Raw genomic sequence first — 16,079 nt, 5'->3', positions numbered from 1 at the left:
AGCATCTGAGCGTGTGCAGAGGAGACAGCAGACGGACCAGGAGCCAGACGGAGTCGAACCAGCGGCTTGCCGAGGACCAGCTGACCTCATCAACAAACAAACAGGTGAGTTCCTTCCATCAGGTGGAAGTACTGAGGAGTGGTACAGGTAGTACTACAGGGAGACTGGGAAATAAACTAACTCCTCCCACCTGCAGCTCAGCTGAATGACACTAACCAATCACCTCGTGGCAGGTCACATGACCCTCCTCATGTTTGTTTCTGTCTAATCATCTTACAAAAGCACACCTACCTTCTGCTCAGGTGTGTCTCCATGGCAACCAGTGTGTGTCTGCTGCTGAGTGTGAGTGTCGGCTTGTGCGTGGCGTACAACGTGGACACGGCAATCCCGCTGCTGAAGACGGGAGAGGACGGAAGTCTGTTTGGACTTTCCCTGGCCCTGCACCTGGACCTGAAGACTGGGACCTACCTGTAAGTCCATGTCTCTTTACACATGTCCTGTTCCACCTGTCCTGTTCTACCTGTCCTGTTCTTCCTGTCCTGTTTCCACCTGTCCCGTTCTACCTGTCCTGTTCTACCTGTCCCGTTCTACCTGTGCTGTTTCCACCTGTCCCGTTCTACCTGTGCTGTTTCCACCTGTCCCGTTCTACCTGTCCTGTTTCCACCTGTCCCGTTCTACCTGTCCTGTTCTTCCTGTCCTGTTTCCACCTGTCCCGTTCTACCTGTCCTGTTCTACCTGTCCTGTTCTACCTGTCCCGTTCTACCTGTCCTGTTCCACCTGTCCCGTTCTACCTGTCCTGTTCTACCTGTCCCGTTCTACCTGTGCTGTTTCCACCTGTACCGTTCTACCTGTCCTGTTTCCACCTGTCCCGTTCTACCTGTCCTGTTCTTCCTGTCCTGTTTCCACCGGTCTCGTTCTACCTGTCCTGTTCTTCCTGTCCTGTTTCCACCTGTCCCGTTCTACCTGTCCTGTTCTACCTGTCCTGTTCTACCTGTCCCGTTCTACCTGTCCCGTTCTACCTGTCCTGTTTCCACCGGTCCTGTTCTACCTGTCCCGTTCTACCTGTCCCGTTCTACCTGTCCTGTTCTACCTGTCCTGTTCTACCTGTCCTGTTTCCACCGGTCCCGTTCTACCTGTCCTGTTCTACCTGTCCTGTTCTACCTGTCCTGTTCTACCTGTCCTGTTTCCACCGGTCCCGTTCTACCTGTCCTGTTCTACCTGTCCTGTTCTACCTATCCTGTTTCCACCGGTCCCGTTCTACCTGTCCTGTTCTACCTGTCCTGTTCTACCTATCCTGTTTCCACCGGTCCCGTTCTACCTGTCCTGTTCTACCTGTCCTGTTCTACCTATCCTGTTTCCACCGGTCCCGTTCTACCTGTCCTGTTCTACCTGTCCTGTTCTACCTGTCCTGTTCTACCTGTCCTGTTTCCACCGGTCCCGTTCTACCTGTCCTGTTCTACCTGTCCTGTTCTACCTTTCCCGTTCTACCTGTGCTGTTTCCACCTGTCCCGTTCTACCTGTCCTGTTCTACATGTCCCGTTCTACCTATCCTGTTTCCACCGGTCCCGTTCTACCTGTCCTGTTCTACCTGTCCTGTTCTACCTGTCCCGTTCTACCTGTGCTGTTTCCACCTGTCCCGTTCTACCTGTCCTGTTCTACCTGTCCTGTTTCCACCTGTCCTGTTTCCACCGGTCCTGTTCTACCTGTCCCGTTCTACCTGTCCTGTTCTACCTGTCCTGTTCTACCTGTCCCGTTCTACCTGTCCTGTTTCCACCTGTCCTGTTCTACCTGTCCTGTTCTACCTATCCTGTTTCCACCGGTCCCGTTCTACCTGTCCTGTTCTACCTGTCCTGTTCTACCTGTCCCGTTCTACCTGTGCTGTTTCCACCTGTCCCGTTCTACCTGTCCTGTTCTACCTGTCCCGTTCTACCTGTGCTGTTTCCACCTGTCCCGTTCTACCTGTCCTGTTCTACCTGTCCTGTTTCCACCTGTCCTGTTTCCACCGGTCCTGTTCTACCTGTCCCGTTCTACCTGTCCTGTTCTACCTGTCCTGTTCTACCTGTCCCGTTCTACCTGTCCTGTTTCCACCGGTCCCGTTCTACCTGTCCTGTTCTACCTGTCCTGTTCTACCTGTCCTGTTTCCACCGGTCCCGTTCTACCTGTCCTGTTCTACCTGTCCTGTTCTACCTGTCCCGTTCTACCTGTCCTGTTTCCACCTGTCCCGTTCTACCTGTCCTGTTCTACCTGTCCCGTTCTACCTGTCCTGTTTCCACCGGTCCCGTTCTACCTGTCCTGTTTCCACCGGTCCCGTTCTACCTGTCCTGTTCCCACCTGTCCCGTACTACCTGTCCTGTTCTACCTGTCCTGTTCTACCTGTCCCGTTCTACCTGTCCTGTTTCCACCGGTCCCATTCTACCTGTCCTGTTCTACCTGTCCTGTTCTACCTGTCCCGTTCTACCTGTGCTGTTTCCACCTGTCCCGTTCTACCTGTGCTGTTTCCACCTATCCCGTTCTACCTGTCCTGTTTCCACCTGTCCCGTTCTACCTGTGCTGTTTCCACTTGTCCCGTTCTACCTGTCCTGTTCTACCTGTCCCGTTCTACCTGTCCTGTTCTTCCTGACCTGTTCTTCCTGTCCTGTTTCCACCTGTCCCGTTCTACCTGTCCTGTTCTACCTGTCCCGTTGTACGTGTCCTGTTCTTCTTGTCCTGTTCTTCCTGTCCTGTTCTACCTGTCCCGTTCTACCTGTTGCTGTTTCCACCTGTCCCGTTCTACCTGTGCTGTTTCCACCTGTCCTGTTTCCACCTGTCCCGTTCTACCTGTCCTGTTCTACCTGCCCCGTTCTACCTGTCCCGTTCTACCTGTGCTGTTTCCACCTGTCCCGTTCTACCTGTCCTGTTCTACCTGCCCCGTTCTACCTGTGCTGTTTCCACCTGTCCCGTTCTACCTGTCCTGTTTCCACCTGTCCCGTTCTACCTGTCCCGTTCTACCTGTCCTGTTCTACCTGTCCCGTTCTACCTGTGCTGTTTCCACCTGTCCCGTTCTACCTGTCCCGTTCTACCTGTCCCGTTCTACCTGTCCTGTTCTTCCTGTCCTGTTCTTCCTGTCCTGTTTCCACCTGTCCCGTTCTACCTGTCCTGTTCTACCTGTCCCGTTGTACCTGTCCTGTTCTACCTGTCCTGTTCTACCTGTCCCGTTCTACCTGTGCTGTTTCCACCTGTCCCGTTCTACCTGTCCTGTTCCACCTGTCCTGTTCCTCTTGTCCTGTTCTTCCTGTCCTGTTCTTCCTGTCCTGTTCCACCTGTCCTGTTCCACCTGTCCTGTTCTTCCTGTCCTGTTCCACCTGTCCTGTTCTTCCTGTCCTGTTCCACCTGTGCTGTTTCCACCTGTCCTGTTCTTCCTGTCCTGTTCTACCTGTCCCGTTCTACCTGTCCTGTTCTTCCTGACCTGTTCTTCCTGTCCTGTTCCACCTGTCCCGTTCTACCTGTCCTGTTCTACCTGTCCCGTTGTACCTGTCCTGTTCTTCTTGTCCTGTTCTTCCTGCCCTGTTCTACCTGTCCCGTTCTACCTGTGCTGTTCTACCTGTCCTGTTCTACCTGTCACTTTCTACCTGTGCTGTTTCCACTTGTCCTGTTTCCACCTGTCCCGTTCTACCTGTGCTGTTTCCACCTGTCCCGTTCTACCTGTCCCGTTCTACCTGTCCTGTTTCCACCTGTCCCGTTCTACCTGTCCTGTTCTACCTGTCCCGTTCTACCTGTCCTGTTCTACCTGTCCTGTTCTACCTGTGCTGTTTCCACCTGTCCCGTTCTACCTGTCCTGTTCCACCTGTCCTGTTCCTCTTGTCCTGTTCTTCCTGTCCTGTTCTTCCTGTCCTGTTCCACCTGTCCTGTTCCACCTGTCCTGTTCTTCCTGTCCTGTTCCACCTGTCCCGTTCCACCTGTCGTGTCTCCATGTGTTTGACAGGGTGTTGCCAGAACTGTCTCTGTGAGGTCTGTGGGTTGAATATTTCTGGTTGATCGGTCCTGGTCCGATGTCTCAGGTTCCTGATCCGAGATTCAACAACCTCACCAGCTTATGAAACCATCAGAGTGGAAGGAAAACCTCCATCAGGACAGGAACCAGGAAGGAAAACCTCCATCAGGACCAGCACCAGGAAGGAAAACCTCCATCAGGACCAGAACCAAGAGGGAAAACCTCCATCAGGACCAAAACCGGGAAGGAAAACCTCCATCAGGACCAGAACCAGGAAGGAAAACATCCCTCAGGACCAGAACCGGGAAGGAAAACCTCCATCAGGACCAAAACCGGGAAGGAAAACCTCCATCAGGACCAGAACCAGGAAGTAAAACCTCCATCAGGACCAGAACCAGGAAGGAAAACCTCCATCAGGACCAGAACCGGGAAGGAAAACCTCCTTTGGGCCAGAACCAGGAAGGAAAACCTCCATCAGGACCAGAACCAGGAAGGAAAACCTCCATCAGGACCAGAACCAGGAAGGAAAACATCCATCAGGACCAGAACTGTGATGGAAAACCTCCATCAGGACCAGAACCAGGAAGGAAGACCTCCATCAGGACCAGAACCAGGAAGAAAAACCTCCATCAGGACCAGAACCAGGAAGGAAGACCTCCATCAGGACCAGAACCAGGAAGGAAAACCTCCATCAGGACCAGAACAAGGAAGGAAGACCTCCATCAGGACCAGAACCGGGAAGGAAAACCTCCATCTGGACCAGAACCGGGAAGGAAAACCTCCATCCGGACCAGAACTGTGATGGAAAACCTCCATCAGGACCAGAACCAGGAAGGAAAACCTCCATCAGGACCAGAACCAGGAAGGAAAACCTCCATCAGGACCAGAACCAGGAAGGAAAACCTCCATCAGGACCAGAACCAGGAAGGAAAACCTCCATCAGGACCAGAACCAGTAAGGAAGACCTCCATCAGGACCAGAACCGGGAAGGAAAACCTCCTTTGGGCCAGAACCAGGAAGGAAAACCTCCAACAGGACAAGAACCGGGAAGGAAAACCTCCATCAGGACCAGAACAAGGAAGGAAAACCTCCATCAGGACCAGAACCAGGAAGGAAGACCTCCATCAGGACCAGAACCGGGAAGGAAAACCTCCATTGGGCCAGAACCAGGAAGGAAAACCTCCAACAGGACAAGAACCGGGAAGGAAAACCTCCATCAGGACCAGAACCAGGAAGGAAAACCTCCATCAGGACCAGAACCAGTAAGGAAGACCTCCATCAGGACCAGAACCAGGAAGGAAAACCTCCATCAGGACCAGAACCAGGAAGGAAAACCTCCATCAGGACCAGAACCAGGAAGGAAAACCTCCATCAGGACCAGAACCGGTAAGGAAGACCTCCATCAGGACCAGAACCGGGAAGGAAAACCTCCTTTGGGCCAGAACCAGGAAGGAAAACCTCCAACAGGACCAGAACCGGGAAGGAAAACCTCCATCAGGACCAGAACTGTGATGGAAAACCTCCATCAGGACCAGAACCAGGAAGGAAAACCTCCATCAGGACCAGAACTGTGAAGGAAAACCTCCATCAGGACCAGAACCAGGAAGGAAAACCTCCATCAGGACCAGAACCAGGAAGGAAGACCTCCATCAGGACCTGAACCGGGAAGGAAAACCTCCATCAGGACCAGAACCAGGAAGGAAAACCTCCATCAGGACCAGAACCAGGAAGGAAAACCTCCTTTGGTCCAGAACCAGGAAGGAAAACCTCCATCAGGACCAGAACCAGGAAGGAAAACCTCCATCAGGACCAGAACCAGGAAGGAAAACCTCCATCAGGACCAGAACCAGGAAGGAAGACCTCCATCAGGACCAGAACCGGGAAGGAAAACCTCCATCAGGACCAGAACTGTGAAGGAAAACCTCCATCAGGACCAGAACCAGGGGGAAACTTCCATCAGGACCAGAACCAGGAAGAAAAACCTCCATCAGGACCAGAACCAGGAAGGAAAACCTCCATCAGGACCAGAACCGGGAAGGAAAACCTCCATCAGGACCAGAACCAGGAAGGAAAACCTCCATCAGGACCAGAACCGGGAAAGAAAACCTCCATCAGGACAAGAACCCTGAAGGAAAACCTCCATCAGGACCAGAACCAGGAAGGAAAACCTCCATCAGGACCAGAACCAGGAAGGAAAACCTCCATCAGGACCAGAACCAGGAAGGAAAACCTCCATCAGGACCAGAACTGTGAAGGAAAACCTCCATCAGGACCAGAACCAGGAAGGAAAACCTCCATCAGGACCAGAACTGTGAAGGAAAACCTCCATCAGGACCAGAACCAGGGGGAAACTTCCATCAGGACCAGAACCAGGAAGAAAAACCTCCATCAGGACCAGAACCAGGAAGGAAAACCTCCATCAGGACCAGAACCGGGAAGGAAAACCTCCATCAGGACCAGAACCAGGAAGGAAAACCTCCTTCAGGACCAGAACGGGGAAAGAAAACCTCCATCAGGACAAGAACCCTGAAGGAAAACCTCCATCAGGACCAGAACCAGGAAGGAAAACCTCCATCAGGACCAGAACCAGGAAGGAAAACCTCCATCAGGACCAGAACCAGGAAGGAAAACCTCCATCAGGACCAGAACCAGGAAGGAAAACCTCAATCAGGACCAGAACCAGGAAGGAAAACCTCCATCAGGACCAGAACCAGGAAGGAAAACCTCCATCAGGACCAGAACCAGGAAGGAAAACCTCCATCAGGACCAGAACCAGGAAGGAAAACCTCCATCAGGACCAGAACCAGGAAGGAAAACCTCCATCAGGACCAGAACCAGGAAGGAAAACCTCAATCAGGACCAGAACCAGGAAGGAAAACGTCCATCAGGACCAGAACCAGGAAGGAAAACCTCCATCAGGACCAGAACCAGGAAGGAAAACCTCCATCAGGACCAGAACCAGGAAGGAAAACCTCCATCAGGACCAGAACCAGGAAGGAAAACCTCCATCAGGACCAGAGCCAGGAAGGAAGACCTCCATCAGGACCAGAGCCAGGAAGGAAGACCTCCATCAGGACCAGAACCGGGGGGGTTTGGGAGGTGGATCAGAATTAGTCCAAATGATGACATATCATCAACTCACTCCAGGTTAAGGTCCAAATCTGCTCATTGGGACAAATGTCAAATGGATCGGTTCTGGCTTGACTGTTAGGAGGTCAATGGTTTTCCTGATATTGGTTCTGGTTCTGGCTTCCTGGAATAATAAACCTGATCCACAGCAGGAATCCCTCCAGGCCGGTCTGATACAGCCGGGGGCCTCACGGGACTCAAGAAAGAAATACTGGTCCTGGAGACATGGGTTACCGGGTTCTAGATCAGGTTCTGGGTCTGCTGGTCTATTCATGACCTGAATGAGCTGCTGGTTCATTAGGACTCACTGAGCTGGATCAGCTGACGGGTCACATGGTACAGACCGGGCCCAGTAGAACCTGCCTGTGTGAGGACACATCACGGGTCAAGCAGAGGTCACTCAGCTGCCTGGCTCCTTGGTCGCCATGGCAACCACCTCCTATTTTCTTAATCAGATTGGTTCTTATGGGAACACACTGGTGTTTCCCTGGGGAGGGGAGGGAATCATCAGTTCAGTGTGCATTCTGATTGGCCCAGAGACCCCCCCCCCCCCCCATCTTATGCCTGGCCCTCTGAGTGGCCCAGAGACCCTCACATCTTATGCCTGGCCCTCTGATTGGCTCAGAGACCCCCCCCCCCCCCCCCCCCCCCACTAGCTGGATGTGGTGGACTGAGCTGGTCAGGCTCAGAGAAGTGATTCCTGATGGTAGCAACCTTTTCAGTAAAACAGGAAGCCAACATGTCTGCAGTCAGCGTGGCGGGAGGCTGAGCAGCTGCTGGAGAAAGAAGACAGTTAAAGGCCATGAACAGCTGCCGTGTGTTGGGAGCTTTGTGGATCTGCTTCTGATAGAAGTCTATGTTGGCAGCCGTCAGGCTGGATGTGAAGACTGAGAGGTTCTGCTGGGACTCTGACAAGTCAGGGACTTCTTTTCTTTCTGCTGGCCTGAGACCTGCTCTGTGACGTCTCAGTGAGCCATGGACTGGGAGGGTTTAGTCTGGCTGCTTCAGACAGCAGAGGACAGAGTTTGTCCAGAGAGGAGGCCAGAGAGGAGCAGAGTGTTTCTGGAGCCTCATTAACAGACAGGAAGGAGGAGTCTGAGTGGGAAGGGACGCTAGAGGAAACCTGCTCACACAGCTGTGTAGGGGTGACACATCCCAGCTTTCTGTGCTAGGAAACCAGCTTTGGAGCCTCCTGAGTGTCATGAGGAAGGAGGGCTGAGAATGTGACCAGGAGGTGGTCTGACAGGTGCAAGGGGGGACTGGCAGATCAGCTGTGGACCAGTTTCTGATCAGTACCGCTATATGTCCAGAATGTCTGCAGTGATGCTGCAGAGACCTTTACTGCGTGATGAGCAGGTCGCCATGGGATGGAGAGGTAAAGCTTCATGTTTTAGGAACCGAGACACCCGTTCCACGTCGTCGTCCAGCAGAGCGAGGTGTCTGGGTGAATCCTGCATCGACAGAGAGGACTGCATGACGGATCCAGGTCTCAGTCAGGACCAGGACCGAGACGCTTGGAGAATCATCATGAACTCTGTTTTATTTACTGCAGGTCCAGAGATGGAAGGTGACAGAGGACATGGCTAGCGTGCAAGACACGTTTTGCGGATTGTGTTGTCTACAGGAGACGCACTTCACTGTGAACCCAAATAAGACAGTGATGGCTTGGCGGCACATTGTAATAGGGGTTTAGTTGTGGCTGGTTGTGTCTTTGCTTGATGGACTGGTGCAGGTAGAGTTGCATGTTCAGACCCTCTGGGTCTGACTCGTCCAGAAAGAAACCAAGACAGAAACTCTCGACTCGTCCAGACAGAAACCAAGTCAGAAACTCCTGACTCGTCCAGAAAGAAACCAAGACAGAAACTCTCGACTCGTCCAGACAGAAACCAAGATAGAACCTCTTGACTCGTCCAGAAAGAAACCAATACAGAAACTCCCGACTCGTCCGGACAGAAACTCCCGAATCGTCCAGACAGAATCCAAGACAGAAACTCTCGACTCGTCCAGACAGAAACCAAGATAGAACCTCTTGACTCGTCCAGACAGAAACCAAGACAGAAACTCCCGACTCATCCAGACAGAAACAAAGACAGAAACTCCAGACTCGTCCGAAAAGAAACTCCCGACTCGTCCAGACAGAAACCAAGGCATAAACTCCTGACTCGTCCAGACAGAAAACAAGACAGAAACTCCCGACTCGTCCAGACAGAAACAAAGACAGAAACTCCCGACTCGTCCAGACAGAAACCAATACAGAAAGTCGAGACTCGTCCGAAAAGAAACTCCCAACTCGTCCAGACAGAAACCAAGGCAGAAACTCCTGACTCGTCCAGACTGAAACCAAGACAGAAACTCCCGACTCGTCCAGACAGAAACCAATACAGAACCTCCAGACTCGTCCAGACAGAAACAAAGACAGAAACTCCCGACTCGTCCAGACAGAAACCAATACAGAACCTCCAGACTCGTCCACACAGAAACAAAGACAGAAACTATTGACTCGTCCAGAAAGAAACCAAGACAGAAACTCCTGACTCATCCAGACAGAAACCAAGACAGAAACTCCTGACTCATCCAGACAGAATCCAAGACAGAAACTCCCGACTCGTCCGGACAGAAACTCCCGACTCGTCCAGACAGAAACCAAGACAGAAACTCCTGACTCATCCAGACAGAAACCAAGACAGAAACTCCTGACTCATCCAGACAGAATCCAAGACAGAAACTCCCAACTTGTCCAGACAGAAACCAAGACAGAAACTCCCGACTCGTCCGGACAAAAACTCCCGAATCGTCCAGACAGAATCCAAGACAGAAACTCTCGACTCGTCCAGACAGAAACCAAGATAGAACCTCTTGACTCGTCCAGACAGAATCCAAGACAGAAACTCTCGACTCGTCCAGACAGACACCAAGATAGAACCTCTTGACTCGTCCAGACAGAAACCAATACAGAAACTCCAGACTCGTCCGAAAAGAAAGTCCCGACTCGTCCAGACAGAAACTCCCGACTCGTCCAGATAGAAACTCCCGCCTCGTCCAGACAGAAACCAAGGCAGAAACTCCCGACTCGTCCAGACAGAAACAAAGACAGAAACTCCAGACTCGTCCACACAGAAACAAAGACAGAAACTATTGACTCGTCCAGAAAGAAACTCCCGACTCGTCCAGACAAAATCCAAGACAGAAACTCTCGACTCGTCCAGACAGAAACCATTATAGAACCTCTTGACTCGTCCAGACAGAAACCAATACAGAAACTCCCGACTCGTCTGGACAGAAACTCCCGAATCGTCCAGACAGAATCCAAGACAGAAACTCTCGACTCGTCCAGACAGAAACCAAGATAGAACCTCTTGACTCGTCCAGACAGAAACCAATACAGAAACTCCAGACTCGTCCGAAAAGAAACTCCCGACTCGTCCAGATGGAAACTTCCACCTCGTCCAGACAGGAACCAAGACAGAAACTCCCGACTCATCCAGACAGAATCCAAGACAGAAACTCCCAACTTGTCCAGACAGAAACCAAGACAGAAACTCCCGACTAGTCCGGACAGAAACTCCCGACTCGTCCAGACAGAAACTCCCGACTTGTCCTCAAAGAAACTCCCGACTCGTCCAGACAGAAACCAAGAAAGAACCTCCCGACTCGTCCAGACAGAAACCAAGACAAAAACTCCAGACTCGTCCACACAGAAACTCCCTACTAGTCCAGACAGAAACTCCCGACTCGTCCAGATAGAATCCAAGAAAAAAACTTTCGACTCGTTCGGACAGAAACTCCCTACTAGTCCAGACAGAAACCAAGACAGAAACTCCCGACTCGTCCAGAGAGTATCCAAGACAGAAACTCTTGACTTGTCCAGACAGAAATCAAGACAGAAACTCCAGACTCGTCTGGAAAGAAACCAAGACAGAACCTCCCGACTCATCCAGACAGAAACCAATAGAAAAACTCCTGACTCGTCCAGACAGAAAACAATACGGAAACTCCCGACTCGTACAAACAAAAACCAAGACAGAAACTTTTGACTCGACCAGACAGAAAACAAGACAGAACCTCCCGATTCATCCAGACAGAATCCAAGACAGAAGCTCTCGACTCGTCCAGACAGAAACTCCCGCCTCTTTCAGACAGAAACTCCCGACTTGTCCACAAAGAAACTCCAGACTCGTCCAGACAGAAACCAAGACAGAACCTCCCGACTCGTCCAGAAAGAAACTCCCTACTAGTCCAGACAGAAACCAAGACAGAAACTCCCGACTCATCCGGACAGAAACTCCCGACTCGTCCAGACAGAATCCAAGAAAAAAACTCCCGACTCGTCCAGACAGAAACCAAGACAGAAACTCCCTACTAGTCCAGACTGAAACCAAGACAGAAACTCCCGACTCGTCCAGAGAGAATCCAAGGCAAAAACTCTCGACTTGTCCAGACAGAAATCAAGACAGAAACTCCAGACTCGTCTGGACAGAAACCAAGACAAAACCTCCCGACTCATCCAGACAGAAACCAAGACAAAAACTCCTGACTCATACAGACAGAATCCAAGACAGAAACTTTCGACTCGTCCAGACAGAAAACATGACGGAAACTCCTGACTCGTCCGGACTGAAACCAAGGCAGAAACTCCTGACTTTTCCAGAGAGAATCCAAGATAAAAACTCCAGACTCGTCCAGACAGAAACTCCCTACTAGTCCAGACAGAAACTCCCGACTCGTCCAGATAGAATCCAAGAAAAAAACTTTCGACTCGTCCAGACAGAAACTCCCTACTAGTCCAGACAGAAACCAAGACAGAAACTCCCGACTCGTCCAGACAGAATCCAAGACAGAAACTCCCAACTTGTCCAGACAGAAACCAAGACAGAAACTCCCGACTAGTCCGGACAGAAACCCCAGACTCGTCCAGACAGAAACTCCCGACTTGTCCTCAAAGAAACTCCCGACTCGTCCAGACAGAAACCAAGACAAAAACTCCAGACTCGTCCACACAGAAACTCCCTACTAGTCCAGACAGAAACTCCCGACTCGTCCAGATAGAATCCAAGAAAAAAACTTTCGACTCGTTCGGACAGAAACTCCCTACTAGTCCAGACAGAAACCAAGACAGAAACTCCCGACTCGTCCAGAGAGTATCCAAGACAGAAACTCTTGACTTGTCCAGACAGAAATCAAGACAAAAACTCCAGACTCGTCTGGAAAGAAACCAAGACAGAACCTCCCGACTCATCCAGACAGAAACCAATAGAAAAACTCCTGACTCGTCCAGACAGAAAACAATACGGAAACTCCCGACTCGTACAAACAAAAACCAAGACAGAAACTTTTGACTCGACCAGACAGAAAACAAGACAGAACCTCCCGATTCATCCAGACAGAAACCAAGAGAGAAACTCCCGACTCGTCCAGACAGAATCCAAGACAGAAGCTCTCGACTCGTCCAGACAGAAACTCCCGCCTCTTTCAGACAGAAACTCCCGACTTGTCCACAAAGAAACTACCGACTCGTCCAGAAAGAAACTCCCTACTAGTCCAGACAGAAACCAAGACAGAAACTCCCGACTCGTCCAGAAAGAAACTCCCTACTAGTCCAGACAGAAACCAAGACAGAAACTCCCGACTCATCCGGACAGAAACTCCCGACTCGTCCAGACAGAATCCAAGAAAAAAACTCCCGACTCGTCCAGACAGAATCCAAGACAGAAACTCTCGACTCGTCAAGACAGAATCCAGAACAGAAACTCCCGACTCCTCCAGACAGAAACCAAGTCAGAAACTCCCGACTCGTCCAGACAGAAACCAAGACAGAACCTCCCGACTCGTCCAGACAGAAACCAAGAAAGAAACTCCCACCTCGTCCAGACAGAATCCAGAACAGTAACTCCCGACTTGTCCAGACAGAAACTCCCGATTCGTCCACAAAGAAACTCCCGACCCGTCCAGACAGAAACTCCCGTCTCGTCCAGACAGAAACTCCCTACTAGTACAAACAGAAACCACGACAGAAACCACTGACTCATCCGGACAGAAACTCCCGACTCGTCCAGACAAAATCCAAGACAGAAACTCTCGACTCGTCCAGACAGAATCCAAGACAGAAACTCCGGACTCGTCTGGACAGAAACCAAGACAGAACCCCCCGACTCGTCCAGACAGAAACCAAGAGAGAAACTCCCGACTCGTCCAGACAGAAACCAAGACAAAAACTCCAGACTCATCCAGACAGAAACTCCCTACTAGTCCAGACAGAAACTCCCGACTTGTCCAGATAGAATCCAAGAAAAAAACTTTCGACTCGTCCAGACAGAAACTCCCTACTAGTCCAGACTGAAACCAAGACAGAAACTCCCGACTCGTCCAGAGAGAATCCAAGACAGAAACTCTCGACTTGTCCACACAGAAATCAAGACAGAAACTCCAGACTCGTCTGGACAGAAACCAAGACAATACCTCCCGACTCATCCAGACAGAAACCAAGACAAAAACTCCCTACTAGTCCAGACTGAAACCAAGACAGAAACTCCCGACTCGTCCAGAGAGAATCCAAGACAGAAACTCTCGACTTGTCCAGACAGAAATCAAGACAGAAACTCCAGACTCGTCTGGACAGAAACCAATACAAAACCTCCCGACTCATCCAGACAGAAACCATGACAGAAACTCCCGACTCGTCCAGACAGAAACCAAGACAGAACCTCCCGACTCGTCCAGACAGAAACTCCCTACTAGTCCAGACAGAAACTCCCGACTTGTCCAGATAGAATCCCAGAAAAAAACTTTCGACTCGTCCAGACAGAAACTCCCTACTAGTCCAGACTGAAAATCCGGACTCGTCCAGACAGAAACTCCCGACTCATCCAGACAGAAACCAAGACAGAAACTCCCGACTCGTCCAGACAGAAACCAAGACAGAACCTCCCGACTCGTCCAGACAGAAACCAAGAAAGAAACTCCCGACTCGTCCAGACAGAAACCAAAACAGAACCTCCCGACTCGTCCAGACAGAAACCAAGACAAAAACTCCAGACTCATCCAGACAGAAACTCCCTACTAGTCCAGACAGAAACTCCCGACTTGTCCAGATAGAATCCAAGAAAAAAACTTTCGACTCGTCCAGACAGAAACTCCCTACTAGTCCAGACTGAAACCAAGACAGAAACTCCCGACTCGTCCAGAGAGAATCCAAGACAAAAACTCTCGACTTGTCCAGACAGAAATCAAGACAGAAACTCCAGACTCGTCTGGACAGAAACCAAGACAAAACCTCCTGACTCATCCAGACAGAAACCAAGACAAAAACTCCTGACTCGTACAGACAGAATCCAAGACAGAAACTTTCGACTCGTCCAGACAGAAACCATGACGGAAACTCCTGACTCGTCCGGACTGAAACCAAGGCAGAAACTCCTGACTTTTCCAGAGAGAATCCAAGATAAAAACTCCAGACTCGTCCAGACAGAAACTCCCTACTAGTCCAGACAGAAACTCCCGACTCGTCCAGATAGAATCCAAGAAAAAAACTTTCGACTCGTCCAGACAGAAACTCCCTACTAGTCCAGACAGAAACCAAGACAGAAACTCCCGACTCGTCCAGACAGAATCCAAGACAGAAACTCCCAACTTGTCCAGACAGAAACCAAGACAGAAACTCCCGACTAGTCCGGACAGAAACTCCCGACTCGTCCAGACAGAAACTCCCGACTTGTCCTCAAAGAAACTCCCGACTCGTCCAGACAGAAACCAAGAAAGAACCTCCCGACTCGTCCAGACAGAAACCAAGACAAAAACTCCAGACTCGTCCACACAGAAACTCCCTACTAGTCCAGACAGAAACTCCCGACTCGTCCAGATAGAATCCAAGAAAAAAACTTTCGACTCGTTCGGACAGAAACTCCCTACTAGTCCAGACAGAAACCAAGACAGAAACTCCCGACTCGTCCAGAGAGTATCCAAGACAGAAACTCTTGACTTGTCCAGACAGAAATCAAGACAGAAACTCCAGACTCGTCTGGAAAGAAACCAAGACAGAACCTCCCGACTCATCCAGACAGAAACCAATAGAAAAACTCCTGACTCGTCCAGACAGAAAACAATACGGAAACTCCCGACTCGTACAAACAAAAACCAAGACAGAAACTTTTGACTCGACCAGACAGAAAACAAGACAGAACCTCCCGATTCATCCAGACAGAAACCAAGAGAGAAACTCCCGACTCGTCCAGACAGAATCCAAGACAGAAGCTCTCGACTCGTCCAGACAGAAACTCCCGCCTCTTTCAGACAGAAACTCCCGACTTGTCCACAAAGAAACTCCCGACTCGTCCAGAAAGAAACTCCCTACTAGTCCAGACAGAAACCAAGACAGAAACTCCCGACTCGTGCAGAAAGAAACTCCCTACTAGTCCAGACAGAAACCAAGACAGAAACTCCCGACTCATCCGGACAGAAACTCCCGACTCGTCCAGACAGAATCCAAGAAAAAAACTCCCGACTCGTCCAGACAGAATCCAAGACAGAAACTCTCGACTCGTCAAGACAGAATCCAGAACAGAAACTCCGGACTCGTCCAGACAGAAACTCCCTACTAGGCCAGAAAGAAAGCAAGACAGAAACTCCTGACTCATCCAGACAGAAACCAAGAGAGAAACTCCCGCCTCGTCCAGACAGAATCCAGAACAGAAACTCCCGACTTGTCCAAACAGAAACTCCCGACTTGTCCACAAAGAAACTCCCGACTCGTCCAGATAGAAAATCCGGACTCGTCCAGACAGAAACTCCCGACTCGTCCAGACAGAAACCAAGACAGAAACTCCCGACTCGTCCAGACAGAAACCAAGACAGAACCTCCCGACTCGTCCAGACAAAAACCAAGAAAGAAACTCCCACCTCGTCCAGACAGAATCCAGAACAGTAACTCCCGACTTGTCCAGACAGAAACTCCCGATTCGTCCACAAAGAAACTCCCGACCCGTCC

General features: G+C 50.8%; 1 protein-coding gene across 1 annotated transcript in view; it reads left to right on the top strand.

Moving 5' to 3' along the window:
* Positions 1-312: 312 nt before the first annotated feature.
* LOC306765705 (integrin alpha-3-like) overlaps positions 313-16,079 on the top strand; it is a gene marked incomplete at both ends in the record, with an annotated part of 175,611 nt that continues 159,844 nt past the window's right edge. The window contains one exon of the mRNA XM_079253190.1: positions 313-470. Within this exon, the coding sequence (XP_079109316.1) occupies positions 313-470 (158 nt within the window). The remainder of the gene's footprint in view (positions 471-16,079) is intronic.

The sequence above is a fragment of the Telmatherina bonti genome (genome assembly GCF_933228915.1).
Source record: "Telmatherina bonti genome assembly, chromosome: 14".
Lineage (NCBI taxonomy): Eukaryota > Metazoa > Chordata > Actinopteri > Atheriniformes > Telmatherinidae > Telmatherina > Telmatherina bonti.
Note: the sequence above shows the minus strand (reverse complement) of the source record. Positions and strands in the feature narration are given on the sequence as shown.